Below are 15320 nucleotides of genomic sequence, written 5' to 3'. Positions count from 1 at the left end.
GTATGTGAATTCATATTTCCACGCACACACATTGAAGTTTGAATTAAATGTATAATTTTTTCTAGAAATAATTTTCAATGTATTGCTTTTACATTCAATTAGTCATACATTGTACTGAAAGAATGCCACGTTCAAGACGACCAAACATTGGCAGACGTTCACGTCAATCAAATGCTACAGCGTTAAATCGAAGATCACAAAGTGAAGAAGATCGTGTTCGACGAAATGAAATGGAAACACAACGACACAGACGGAGAACTCACTTGGATAATAGTGAAGCACCATGAAACCGTCGTGGGCGTACGTCTGTTTATGATATAAGTACGTCAAATGGAACACGCGGCTTTCAATTACGATGCCACCATTGATTACAGCATGTATGCCTACATTGGCCAGATGAATATAGAATGTATACATTGCAAAGCATTTAAATTCATAAACGAAACGAATGGCATGTGTTGTGCTGGTGGAAAAGTCAAATTACCGGTGCTAGAACTTCCGCCAGAACCTTTGCATTCATTGGTTTTTGGTAATTCGCCAACGTCAAAGCATTTCCTCTTAAATATTCAAAAATACAATTCATGCTTTCAAATGACATCTTTTGGAGCTACAAATATTATAAAAGATGGATTTATGCCGACGTTTAAGGTGATTTCTTCGTGTGGAATTAGCAATATCATTTTTAATTTATGTGCCGTCCCTGTGTTCGATGTTTTTAGAAATTAAGATCCGTTATCATCTATATATATTTCTCGACCGTTACAGATTCAAGGTCAAATATACCATAGAGCTGGGTCTTTGCTACCATTCCCAGATGGTGATCATAAATTTTTGCAAATATATTTCATTGATGGTGAGAATCGTGAATTAAATAAGCGCTGTGCAATTTCGACGAATACGAGAAGATCAATCGTGAATGAATTGCAAACATTTTTTCATCAACACAATGAATTGGTGAAATTGTTTAAAGTGGCACTCGAACGGATGCCCTCCGATGGCCACAAAATCATAATAAAAGCCGATAAAACACCAATTGGGGAGCACACCAGACGATTCAATGCACCAACGATTGATGAAGTAGCCATTGTTGTGGTTGGCGAACAGTTTCAGTCACGAGACATTGTTTTGTATTGTAGAAATGAGAATTTACAACGTATTTCAGAACTCCATCGCTGTTATGATGCATTGCAATACCCCATTTTGTTTTGGAGAGGGGACGATGGCTATCACATCAACATACCAATGATAAATCCAACAACTGGTACATATACATTTTATTTTGTTTAACACGTTCGCGTTCATTTGAATTTAGCGGGTGGCTGCCAGATAATCACTTAATTTTTCCATACAAAATTGAAGAGCGGGAATTCCCGCTTTTTTTCTACAGGTTAATTTTTTTAAATAGTCTGAACAAATTAGGGAATTCCCGCCATTACCACATGAATTTCCTATGCACTTTTGTCGGGATTTCCCGCATTTCGTTTTATTGAAACTTACCCTCAACAAACCACAAATGACTGGCACGTTAACTTTGAATGGGGATTCCCCAAATTAAATTTGTTTGAATTGCGGTTGGCCTGTCAGGGATGGTAGTTCACGACTTTACCAACACTAAAAATGTACAGTGATAAGAAGTGAACCATTTTTGACGGTAGAAAAGCCCTATATTCAAATAGCGCGGGAATTCCCGCAATTGTTTTATTGAAGGAAACATGAATGACGGGAATTCCCGCAATTTACGCGAATGTGCTAAATATGATTTATAAATAATTTTCATTCGCTAATTAATTTTTGCAATACAGGTCAAGAATCAACAAAAAAAGTCAGTGCGATGAATTTTTATTCGTACCGATTGATGATTCGCCCTCAAGAAACAAATTTTATTTTGCGATGCAATCAACTTTCGCATCAATATATCGTCGATATGTACGCCAAAATTGAAAGTGAGCGATTAAATTTCATCCGTTACAATCAAGCCCGATTAAGATCAGAGGATTACATACATTTGCGTGACGCAATAATCAGTGATGTAAATGTGAATGATATCGGCCGTTTAACAATTTTACCATCATCATATGTTGGTAGCCCACGTCATATGCATGAATATACGCAAGATGCGATGACATATGTACGAAATTATGGACGACCGGATCTATTCATAACATTTACGTGCAACCCGAAATGGGTCGATGTGTCTGATTGTTTACTTGATGGTCAGGTGCCAAAAGATCGGCATGACATAACTGCCCGTGTATTCCAACAAAAATTGAAAAAATTAATGGATCTGATTGTCAAACTCCGTGTATTTGGAGAAGTGCGGTGCTTTATGTATACCATAGTGTGGCAAAAAAGACGCTTACCTCACGCACATATTTTGATTTGGCCGAAATATCCAGATCAAACCATCGACCCAGGATTATTCGAAGTTGTCACGAAAAATATGATTCACAGTCCCTGTGTTGATATTAATCGAAATTCACTTTGTATGATTGATGGTAAATGTTCGAAACGTTTTCCAAAGCAATTGATTGCTGAAACAATTACAGGAGATGATGGATATCCCCAGTATCGTCGACGATCAACTGAAGACAACGGTAAATCAACTGTAATTAAAATTAAAAATCAAGATGTTGAAATCGATAACCGGTGGATAGTTCCGTACTCACCGATGCTGTCAAAAATGTTCAACGCTCACATCAATGTAGAATATTGCAATTCTGTAAAATCAATCAAATATATTTGCAAGTATGTGAATAAGGGCAGCGATATGGCTGTTTTTGGAGTGGCTCCTGAGAATAATCATGACGAAATTTTGCAGTACCAAATGGGGCGCTATATTAGTACGAATGAAGCTGTATGGCGTATTTTATCGTTTCCAATTCATGACAGACATCCCGTTGTTGTACATTTGGCAGTTCATCTTGAAAACGGCCAACGTGTTTACTACACTGCTGCAAATGCCGAACAAAGAGTAGTAGAGTAGAGAGTAACTACATTGACAGCTTATTTCCAGTTATGTGAAACTGATGAGTTTTCCAGGACTTTGCTATATTCGGAAGTGCCTCACTATTTCACATGGAATGCATGAACAAAAAAATTTCAACGTCGCAAACAACGCACGCCTGTTGATGGTTATCCAGGTATTTTTCGAACAGATGCTTTGGGACGCATTTATACAGTTAGTCCAGCTAATGTTGAATGTTTTACTTGCGACTTTTGTTGGTGAACGTACATGGACCTCAATCATTCCAACATTTACGAACTGTTAATGGTCAATTGTGCGCAACATACCGTGAAGCATGTCAACACTTGCATTTGCTGGAAGATGATACGCATTGGGATGCTACGCCAATTCAAATTCGTATGTTATTTGCGATCATAATATCAACATGTTTTCCATCAAATCCACTGGAATTGTGGAATAAATACAAAGATTTCATGGCTGAAGACATTTTGATTCGACTTCGACATCGTTCCAATGACCCTGCATTGCTGCTTACATTGGAAATGTATAATGAAGCCTTGATAATGATCGAAGATTTGTGCCTTACGATTGCAAATAAGGCATTAGGGCAATTAGGATTGACTCCACCAAATCGTCCAATGCATGATTTATTTGAACGAGAATTGCAACGCGAACAGCAATTCGATCGTAATGAATTGCGTGCGTTCGTACAAACGTATACTCCACAATTAAATGATCAACAAAAATATGTATATGACAAAGTGATGCAAGCTGTCAATTACAACACTGGTGGATTGTATTTTTTGGATGCACCTGGCGGCACTGGAAAAACATTTTTGATTTCATTAATACTGGCAACGATTCGGTCGGAATAAAAAATCGCATTGGCACTTGCTTCTTCCGGAATTGCAGCTACATTACTTGATGGCGGCCGCACAGCACATTCCGCCTTGAAATTGCCATTGAACATGCAAGCAATTGAAACACCAACATGCAATATTTCAAGGAGTTCTGGAATGGCTAAAGTCTTGCAACAAACATCCATTATTTTATGGGACGAATGTCCAATGGCCCATAAAAAATCTTTGGAAGCCTTAAATCGAACATTACAAGATTTGAGACGGAGTTTACAGCTGTTTGGCGGTGCATTAATATTGTTATCTGGTGATTTTCGTCAAACGTTGCCTGTTATTCCGAGATCAACACCAGCTGATGAAATTAATGCATATTTGAAAAGTTCATTTTTGTGGGCACACGCACAAATGCTTTCGTTGACGACCAATATGCGTGTGCGTCTTCAAAATGATTCTTCAGCACGTGAGTTTTCAAAGCAATTGCTGAAGATTGGCGATGGAAAAATGGCAAGTGATCAAAATGGGTTTATCACATTACCAAATAATTTTTCAATAATTGTATCATCAAAAGAAGAACTCATTGATCACGTTTTTCCAAATATTGCTCAAAATTATAATAACCACACGCATATTGGTCGTCAACGAGAACGTGCAATTTTAGCACCAAAAAATGTCAATGTCAATGAAATCAATTTCCACATCCAGGAAAAATTGCCAGGTAATTCGGAAACGTATAAATCCATTGATACTGCTATGAATGATGAAGACGCAGTCAATTATTCGGTTGAATCTTTAAATTCTTTGGAACCACCAGGCATGCCACCGCATAATTTGAATTTGAAAGTTGGTTCATCGATTATACTTCTTCGAAATCTTAATGCACCGAAACTTTGTAATGGGACGAGACTTTCAGTGAAGAAATTGATGCCATTTTTTTTTTTTTTTTTTGTTTTTTTTTAATAATAATATAATAATAAAATTCTCACTGGCAAAGCAAAAGGTGAAATTGTACTAATACCGCGCATCCCATTAATACCAACGACATGCCATTCGAATTTAAACGTCTTCAATATCCTGTTCGGCTATCTTTTGCTATGACCGTCAACAAAGCCCAAGGGCAAACGCTCCAGGTGTGTGGAGTTAATTTAGGGGAAGATTGCTTTTCTCACGGTTCACATACGAACGCCAAACCCTTTGAGGGTTTTACTTTACTGACCCAGTACCATCACCCTGACTTGGAATTTCTCACCCCCCAGATTAGCTGTTGTACTGTGTAATTTGCACAAAGGCGTAGGGTAGGTAGGTTCGAGCTGATGTAGCGAATTCTTTGTGCTCTTGAAAATTTTATTTTATTACATTGCGAAATGCCGTTGAGTAGGTAGCTGATGCAGCGCATGTTTTGAGCCCTTGAACTGTTTAAATCTTTTATGTGAAAAATAAAAAAAGGATAAAGATCCCAATTAATCCCAATTAACATAATAAATTTAAAATGAGGAATGATATTTTGATTTATGCTTGTATAATTTTATTAAATTTAAGAGTTCGCTCATTCCCAATTTGCATAAATTTTCTGTAAATTAAAAATATTAAGCTAAATATTAATTTTTTGAAAAAATGTTATTTTGAAAATCTACATACTTTATTTTTATAATATAACTCAACCGATCTTAATACTCGCTCTTCTAACTTTCATATTACTGAAATGAAAATGCCGTCGGTATATGTATGTGCAAATGGGATATGTTGCCTCTTCGAAATTTTCATATGAAACTGCTTGACAGCTTATAGCTTATGATATATGGCAAACTAGTTAGTATTCTATATCTAATGAGCAATGTGGAGTCTCCACAGGCAATAGGCACGACAACACAGGTAGTATTCTATGTATTCTATCCTGTCGAGATGCCCCGTAATGGATAATATTCGACCGACATTCGATTATAGACCAGGTCCAGCATGCAGTAATGCCCAGGTAGGAATTGCCAAGCTTCACGACCGGATCAACCGTGGATTAGTCGTGGTTAATCAGGCTTTGGTAGTCCGGGACTGAACCAGGCTTGGTATCTTAGTCACATCGGGTAAAGTCCAGGCTTGGATCCCTCCCTGGTATCAAGCCTCGTTGCCAAGTTTGTACCAAGTCTGGAAGAAGTCTGGTTCATTCAGCCTTGGCTTATAGTTTCTCAGCCAGTCCTGGGCCCAGGCTGGCTGAAATTGATTCCTTTTCAATCAGGCGGCATCCGGATTTTACTTCGCTGCGAAATCAAAACGTTGCAATGTCTAATAGTATAATGCTTGATTGCTAACCCCATATTAATTTCCTTCTCAATATTTATAATATTGACACCCAGATGGCACTTCCATCGAGAACACAAATGTCAACGTCTAAAAATTAAATTCGATTAATGAGTGGTGTTCAATCATGAGTTCCACAGGGTATTCGAATTCGCGGGAACGAGTGAAAAAATACCGTTTTTTAAAAACATTTGGTGACTCTAATTTTAATAATAGTATGGACAGTTCTGATGAAGATTTTCGTGATGAATCAATGGATTCTTCTGATAAAAACTTGCTCCAAGCACAGAAAGATGAAAGGAGCCCTAAATTGTGCAGAATCTCCAAGTGGAGTTCTACAACAAGATACATCGCTAGAGATTTTCGCAGGGTTTTCAAGTTTTATGTCGGTTGACGACGATGATGACAACGCAATAGCACCTGTCAGTCTGGGAGCAAATGCAGCCCCTCAACAGACCGAGCTGATGAACTTAGGAATTGAGATTGAAGCACCTCAGACCCTCACTGAGAAAATACGCCAGCTAACACTTGATAATATAGGCAGCATCAAGATGAAAGTGGTGAGTGGATTTTTTAGAAATTCTGCGTAGTGAAGGACACACTGAAGTGCCATCCACTGCCCATAAACTTCTTGGCTTCAATCACCGCGTGAAAACCAAACCGATGATGGCGTATAAAGATCAGATTGGGGATTTTTTTATCTCGGAATTCGAAATGGTTTGGAGAAACGAATAGACGTGAATGTCTACAAAGAAAAAAACATACGTGTGTTAGTTCATATAGATGGATTGAAGGTATACCATTATTCCAAGGGAAGTCTCTGGCCTATTACGATGAAGTTGGTGACAAAAAAATATACCTGCGGTCCTTTTGTGGTAGCCTTGTTTTATGGTAGGTCCAAGCCAAAAAATGTGAGTGATTTTTTGAGTGATTTCGTAGAGGAAGCTAAAAAATTAATCTTCTAAGGCATCCATCGATGGTTGTAAATTCAATTTTGAAATAAAAGCTATTGTTGCGGATAGTCCAGCGAGGGCATTCCTCAAGTGCATAAAAGGGCCAACAGCCTTTTATGGCTGTGAAAGATGTACAGTTCAAGGGGAAACTCGGAATCGAAGAAGAGTTTATCCTGATTTGAACTGTGCATTACGAACGAAAGAGAATTTTGTCACTCAAACAGATGTCAATCATCACTTAAGGGATAAAAAAACGCAGCAACTGCTGGTTTCACCATTGCTTCAGATTCCTAATTTTGATCCAGTTAAAGACTTCCCGTTAGATATTATGCATTTATTATTTTTAAATATAATGAAAAATCTTGGAGAAAAATGGGTGAAGAGGGAGAAAAATAATTATTAATTATCAACACAACAGTTGAAAGAATTTTCAGATTTAATGAATTCGATGAAAGATTATGTAACGGCAGAATTTCAGAGGAAGGAGTTTGATGTCGAGGAAATTGGGCAATGGAAAGCAACTCAGTGCTCATTTTTACTGCTTTACGCCGGTGGCATTGTCCTGCAGTTTGTTCTCGATGATGACAAATATCAACACTTTCTGCTACTTCATGTAGCATGTCGTGTTTTGTGCAGTGATAAATTGATAACCAGGGGTCTTCCCATGGCAAAGATTCTATTGCATAATTTCGTTCAACTAATGCCGATTTATTATGGAGAAGACAGTGTCATAATGACAATTCATCACCTCAGTCACCTCTCTGATGACGCAGCTCATTTTAAAACCTCACTGAGCCACTACTCTGCATTTTGGGGGGAAAATTTTATAGGCCAGTTGAAGGATTTTGCAAGTAGCCGAGCGAAACCCTTGGCACAAATCGTCAATCGCCTCAGTGCTTTAGACTCATCAGACAGTGCAAAAGTGAGACCTCGTGTTGCAATACGTGATGTGAAACCTGAAAAATTCCCTGAGACAGTTAAAATAAGTTGTGAAGAATATTCATCAGTCAAATCAGTAACTTATAATGACATGATACTACATGCTGTGGAACCTAACAATGTCGTGGAACTAACCACGGAAAAACTCTTTGTTATTTCAAAATTATGGGTTAAATCAAAGTGCCATCATAGTGAAAAGTCAACGGACGATATTTACTTAGATGGATTTAAACTGCACTCCTTAAATGATGTGTTTGACGCTCCCTGTGCGTCAAGAGAAATTGGCATTTTCGCAATTGACAAATTAGCAGGTTCGCATGAGCTGGTAACCATCGGTGCTGTGAAATCCAAGTGTATGATGATGAAAATCAAAGAAAAATATTATGCTGTGTCCTTGTTGCATTCATAACGTCGATTGTTTCAATAGTGCAATGTTGATGGGTATGATGGTTTTTGCGGGGGTTTTCGCACGGAGAGAGGAGACGGATCCAGTGTCAAATTTTTGAAAAACGGCGGTTCATTTGTAAATGTTGGTGTTATTGTACATATATCCCGCAATAACGGTGATATTGCGTCATTTTTCTGCACGGCGTCATTGCCTGTGGGCAATCCATAACAGCTTGAATTAATTCGCTATTTCACGTAAGTATTTTTGCCAATTCTTTATCCTTCAGAATGAAGTATTATTCTCTTCTCCTCTTTTATTAGTTGCCTCAGCATTTGTCGAAAATTTTACACATGCCCACAATCTTTTCATATAACCTCCAAAAATCATGCCTGATGATGTTGACGTCATAATTTACGGTGTTGAAACATTGAGCGATAAAAAAACTTTAGACAGTAAATTCACACATTTGTGAGAATACTTTTTAAAAATACTTCCATTGAATATTACGTCAATTAATTATTCGAAGAATTATTACAAAATACATTTGTGAGAATACTTTTTAAAAATACTTCCATTGAATATTACGTCAATTAATTAATCGAAGAATTGTTGCAAAATACTTCGCACATTGAAAGGACCATTCACTTAAACTGTCTCATTCAAGTACACATTTTTTTATTCATCTACTTCCTCGGAATGAGTACTCAAGAGGAAGATGGCAAATTGTATCAAATTGTGGAGTTCCTGAACGAAATTACTGAGACTGGGAAAAAACCCTTGAAATCGTTCCAGCGTCGTGGGTGACCAGAACCGATGGAAACAACAATAGTACTTGTGCTTTTCCTCCCCCACATAAATATTGTATAATAGACACAAAAGTGAAAGATCTCAGTCCTCCAGAATCATCGTGGGAGAAATTTGACGTTGAAATTCTCACAAGTGCTCGTATGAATAACGTTATACTAATATTTTCATGCATACCCAATCGTTTATCAACGAATTGAAATAAATGAACTCTTCTTTATTAGAGAAAAAATAACCTACTCTTTTCAGGGAATTACGACAAGGCCCAGAGGAGGATCAAACGTCTTTATAAAAAACGTGATAACGTAGAATCCACAGATTCAGATACTGAAACCAATCAAGCTAGAAAATTAACCAAAAATCAAGCGGCAATGATGTCAAGGCAAACTTTTTTCTCTCTTAGAACAAATTGTCGAAGAAAGGGAGTCCTCTACATTAAGAACATCGAGAATTCCTGAGGCTGAAGTTTCCAGAAATAAAAATCAACCAAGAGATGATGAGGCAGCCGGGGCTAGAGCGTCTCAAAGTAAATAGCCGTGTTCATTTTTTTTTTGTTTTCAGGAAAATTGGACCTACTAATTCTCATTTTCATTAGGTAGAACAGCGTACAGTGACACAAGAAATTAATCGCCAAAGAAGTTCAACTTAATTATAGTGGCGTAGGCCGTGTTGTCAAAGGAAAAGGAAAAAAAAATTTCAGTGCAACAGCGACTTTTGCGTGTATGAGAGGTTTGCATACGAAGTCCATTCATGGTGACTGACTTATTTGGTTTTCATTGATTTTTTTACTCGGTTTCCAGATTTCATTGAGACAAAATATAAAGACTCTAATCAACCATTGAAGATTATTACGATTACAAGTGATTGGCTAGCAGGTGCTGGCGACAGAGATGGAGGATGCATACAGCGTAAAAAGGAAGTTGGTGCAGTTTAACTGAAAAAAGAGCTTAGAGGGATCGAACCAAAACTCACCAGTCAGTGAAAACTTAATTTTGCGAATTTACTGTTTTTCGTGTTAAAAAAAAAGGAGTTAATTTTTAACGTTAATTTTTTTGTTCAATATTATCAAGGGGTTTGTCCAGTTACGACAATTCAGGCAACAAATTTGTATTTTTTGTGTTTAAAAAAGGAGTTACGTTAATGTTTGTTGTTCATTATTATCGGCAGTTTTGTTTAGTTACGACAACATAATGCTTATTTTTCATTTTCCATGTGGATAAAGTCCATTTAAAGTATATGTATAACAATATATAAAATATTAATAATATAATAAAGATTAAACATAATTACTTCCGATAAATCGTGCTTCATTGAATGTGCCAATCCACAAAATATCTATTCAAATTACATCTGAACCCTGGCTAAGCCAAGGTATTAAAAAAAAAATAAGCTTGGAACGGCGCTGGTTCCAGGGCCTGGACCAGTGTTAATAAACGGCCTGGGCCAGCCCTAGTTACCAGGTCTGGCCCCACGTTACATTCCAATGCTCATCCACTATTGGTCCGGGCTTGGATACCAAGCCTGATCCAAGCTTGCCAAGTCTTGGGAACGGCTTGGTTAAAGGCTGGGCCATTGGTGATTTCCTACCTGGGTGATAATATAGCAGCCGTAGCCGAGAGTGTACACGAAGACAGTGAAGAATCGATTCGGCGCAGTTCGCAGCAACTCGGGCTGTAGTCAAGATCTCGATCTTAAATTGCTTAAAAGCTCCATGGGTATGTAAACAAGCGAAATTGTCGCATTTGGGACGAAGAGCAATCTGAAGTTGTGAGCCGATGGAATCAATCATATTTTTTTCAAAAATGATTGCGGCAAAAATCGTTAGACTTTTTCCTGTGGGAATATGTAAAAATTAAAGTCTATTCGGATAATCCCGCTTCGGTTTGGCGCAAGGTGAAAATCGGCTTGTGGCCACACTTCTTGACGTTGATTTCGCCGAGTGCTATCACTCATATTCATTCACCTACGCCAAAGGAAACGTTCGGATGGGTCTCCACACAAATATTTTTTCATCGAGTTCCTTCACTCTTGTCGGTGATTCGCCGAGTTCTATCACTTACATTCATTTCCCTACGCCATACGACACGTTCGGACTGGTCTCCACATAAATATTTTTTCATCGAGTTCCTTCACTCTTGTCGTTGATTTCGCCGAGTGCTATCACTTATGTATATTCTCTCAACAGAACACAGAACTCAAAATGTCTGTATCTAAATTTAAATTTAGACAGAAATGTCCTGTGTTTGGCATATATCCGTACAATCTCTCTGAGTCCCAGTTACCTAATTACCAGGATGTTCTTTTGTGTTATCAGTTTGAAAGATTTCGTATAAGGCGACTCCAAGGCGACAACTATGAACCTAGGAGTAAAGAGGTTACAGAAATAGTTGCATAAAAGGTTGAAAATAATTCCAAAAAGTCATCTATTCCGATAGTTTCACACACCAGAGTTGTACAAATGCTCACCACATACCATAAGAAATTTCTGACTGTTAAACAAATGTTTTTAAGGAATCCAATAGGTTTGAGCTCTAAAAGATACGACTTTGTCTCTTCTGCCGGACAATTATTTGACGTCGCTGCTTGTAAATGCATTTATTTTTCTTCTTGCACTTGTCCAAAGGAAAGGAAAGTTCCTATCAATGAACAACCATTTCTCTTGGACCAGAGAACCAGAAGAATTGGTCGCATTGGAAGTGTTGATCTACCTGAAACAAAAAAAATTACAAAGAAAAATGAACGTAAAGAAAAGCTTTCAAAACGTCATTCAACATCAACACTTACCAGAAAAGTATCAGCTAGAACACGTGACCATTCAGACCAGCCAGACTCTCATAGAGACGACAACAATGTAGGTGCGTCGCACATGGATTCTTCCAAAAACGGTGCTGATGATGAATTTTCTCTTCCATCCTCCAAAACCAAACAAAACTCACTAGTATTAGAACACTCTGCTTTACTTGCCCAAAGATTTGGAGTAAGTGATAGAGCAGCGGCCTTGATTGTTTCATCTGCTTTTCTGCATGCCAAAAAGCAGGTTTGATAACAGAGGATTAGGCTAGCTTTGTCACTGACAAATGCAAGATTAGTCGGGCAAAAAAAAGTGTTGGAGTTAAGCTCCAAAACACCGAAAGTATTGACTCTGTATATGTGCTGTATTTTGACGGCCGCAAAAACAATACACTTACACAAGTCAGCGAAGGTGAAAAGTACTACCGCGACACTGTCAAAGAGGAACATATTTCTCTTATAGCGGAACCTGGTTGTCATTACTTTGGCCACGTCACCTCTCCTTCCGGGTCAGCTGAGGATGAGACGCAAGCTAAATGGCAACATTTACAAGACAATTCAGTTGATGTGGAGCATCTAGAAGTTGTCGGTGCTGATGGCGCCAACACGAACACAGGTTGGAAAGGTGGAATCATTCGGAAACTAGAAGAAATAATTGGTTGGCCATTACAGTGGGTTGTTTGTCTTCTACATTTCAACGAACTTCCACTTCGTGCTCTTTTCGAACACATAGATGATGTCTCAAAGAGTCCAAATACATTCTCTGGCGACATAGGTAAACTGCTCCCTGATGGAAAGAAGTTGCCTGTTGTCAAATTTGAAAGTTTTCCATCCTGCCAATTACCTTCTGAGGTTATTAATCCGACCCAACTTAGCACAGACCAAGCTTATCTCTATAAAATATCAGAAGCTGTTATTTCCGGTCAATGTTCCTCAGATTTAGCGTCGATGCATCCAGGTAACATGTGCAAATCTCGCTGGCTCACCTGTGCAAATAGAATTCTGAGATTATACATTTCTACTGACAAACCAACAAAGGAAATAAAGATTTTGGTCAAGTACATACTTACAGTTTACTCACCTTTGAGGTTCTCAATAAGATTTAACAGATCAATCAAAGATGCCTCGCGCCATCTCTATGCTGCAACTCAAAGGTCGAGATACTTACCTGCTAAACTGCGCAAGGTTGTCGATTCATACATTCAACAGAATGCTTTCTTTGCTCTTCCAGAAAACATTCTCTTTAGTATGATGACTGACGAACGGATAGAAGTCAGAAAGTTGGCCCTTGACCGTCTTCTGGCAGCCAGAGAAGCAGAGTCTGACACTGTAAATGGAAAGGTTAGATGTAATAAAGTGCCAAAGCTGAATTTCAAAGCTAATAATTATTACGATATGATTAACTGGAAGACTATTACCTTGACTGTTCCACCAGTTCTTTGTTCAGTTTCTAACGAAGAACTCATAAAAGGGCTGTCGGGAGACACTGCAGAGGTATGGAAATTTAGTGAATTCCCCTCTCACACCGTGGCAGTCGAGAGAACCGTCAAACTGGTGACAGAGGCATCTTCTAAAGTTATTGGCCCCCAATCTCGTTATCGTTTTATACGCTCTACACTGAAATCTAGGCAACAAGTGCCAAAGTTTAGTACAAAATCTGATTTTATCAATAAATTTGACACAGATTCAAACTAAAACAATCCTGACATATGGTTGGTTGGTTGGGTTGGGCTTGGGAGGAACCCGAAGAGCAGCCACCTCCATGCGGTGAGTTCTGGGTGATCAATACAGGTTAGCTGAGAGCTGCAACAATTTTCACCTTGCGCAGTGGCGCGCCGACTTTTCGCTCGTATCTCGGAAACGGTGCGTCCTACGGCCATGATCGCATATGTATACCATTTCGGTAGCAAATGACGTGACAAATAACTTTTGTTGTATACATTTGCCATGAGATGCGTATTTCAGGCGCTAGGTAGACAATTTCACGATTTTAGGCGAATTTCCGAAATTTCAAGGCCGGAGTTGGGGTTGAAGATGCAATCCGATCTCAAAACAAAAAGTTGCATTGGAATCAGGAAGTACTAGGGCAACTTTTCCGCACTATTAGAAATCCCGAATCGAAAAAGTCCGGAATCAACCCACCCTAATATATATGTAGGTCACAATAATTAATTTGAAGTTATGGTGGTTTTTAAATAGGTTAAAAAATGGGGCGCTAAAAAAATATTTATTCTCAAAGTGGGCGGTAGACAAAATAAGTTTGGGAACCACTGGTATATACAGTAGATAACCTTTTCGTGGTAGCTTTCTGTATATATTGTTTTCAGGTAGTATATATTGTGGTATTAAATACTTAGCAAATTTATTCTATTAAATAACAAAAACTATAAATATTGTTGCTTAATATAAAAGAAAATTATTTATTAATGATATATAGTATTTACTAATATTTGACTTAAACGCCATAGTGTGTCAGTGTCATGCTTCGCCCATAAAAATATCATTTACTGATAGTCAGATATTCTTTATGTAGTGAGTTCTTATTAATAAAAAGCAGCCCTGTTTTTAGATTTCTCGGTGGTGAGTTTTCTTCTGAATGTATTTGTTTACAATTGACAGACACAATGGTCGATATGGTCGGACGAGAGCACGCCCAACGATTGGAATTTAAGTGTGCTATGCCCAATCCATAAAAAAGGAGACCCCACAATCTGCGCCAACTACCGTGGGATTAGCCTCCTCAACATCGCATATAAGGTTCTAGCGAGCGTATTGTGTGAAAGATTAAAGCCCACCGTCAACAAACTGATTGGACCTTATCAGTGTGGCTTCAGACCTGGAAAATCAACAACCGACCAGATATTCACCATGCGCCAAATCTTGGAAAAGACCCGTGAAAGGAGAATCGACACACACCACCTCTTCGTCGATTTGAAAGCTGCTTTCGACAGCACGAAAAGGAGCTGCCTTTATGCCGCGATGTCTGAATTTGGTATCCCCGCAAAACTAATACGGCTGTGTAAACTGACGTTGAGCAACACGAAGAGCTCCGTCAGAATCGGGAAGGACCTCTCCGAGCCGTTCGATACCAAACGAGGTTTCAGACAAGGCGACTCCCTATCGTGCGACTTCTTCAACCTGCTCCTGGGGAAAATAGTTCGAGCTGCAGAACTAAACAGAGAAGGTACCATCTTCTATAAGAGTGTACAGCTGCTGTCGTATGCCGACGATATTGATATCATCGGCCTCAACACCCGCGCCGTTAGTTCTGCTTTCTCTAGGCTGGACAAGGAAGCACAGAAAATGGGTCTGGTAGTGAACGAGGGCAAAACGAA

At 38.5% G+C, this 15320-nt stretch overlaps 1 protein-coding gene across 1 annotated transcript; it reads left to right on the top strand.

The window, feature by feature from the left end:
* The first annotated feature begins 480 nt into the window (after window positions 1–480).
* LOC126753783 (uncharacterized) lies at window positions 481–1479 on the top strand. The gene is made up of 2 exons (XM_050465491.1): window positions 481–648; window positions 766–1479. The coding sequence occupies exons 1-2, from the start codon at window positions 592–594 to the stop codon at window positions 1285–1287; spliced, it is 579 nt and encodes a 192-aa protein (XP_050321448.1). The 5' UTR covers window positions 481–591; the 3' UTR covers window positions 1288–1479.
* The last annotated feature ends 13841 nt before the right edge of the window (window positions 1480–15320 follow it).

Source organism: Bactrocera neohumeralis, chromosome 3 (genome assembly GCF_024586455.1).
Source record: "Bactrocera neohumeralis isolate Rockhampton chromosome 3, APGP_CSIRO_Bneo_wtdbg2-racon-allhic-juicebox.fasta_v2, whole genome shotgun sequence".
NCBI lineage: Eukaryota > Metazoa > Arthropoda > Insecta > Diptera > Tephritidae > Bactrocera > Bactrocera neohumeralis.
Note: the sequence above shows the minus strand (reverse complement) of the source record. Positions and strands in the feature narration are given on the sequence as shown.

Bases quoted from the DNA above. Each gene is read 5' to 3' on its own strand.
- LOC126753783 (XM_050465491.1), top strand. From the start codon at position 592: ATGACATCTTTTGGAGCTACAAATATTATAAAAGATGGATTTATGCCG. The intron at 649-765 runs GTGATTTCTTCG...CGACCGTTACAG, and splicing joins GATTTATGCCGACGTTTAAG to ATTCAAGGTCAAATATACCA.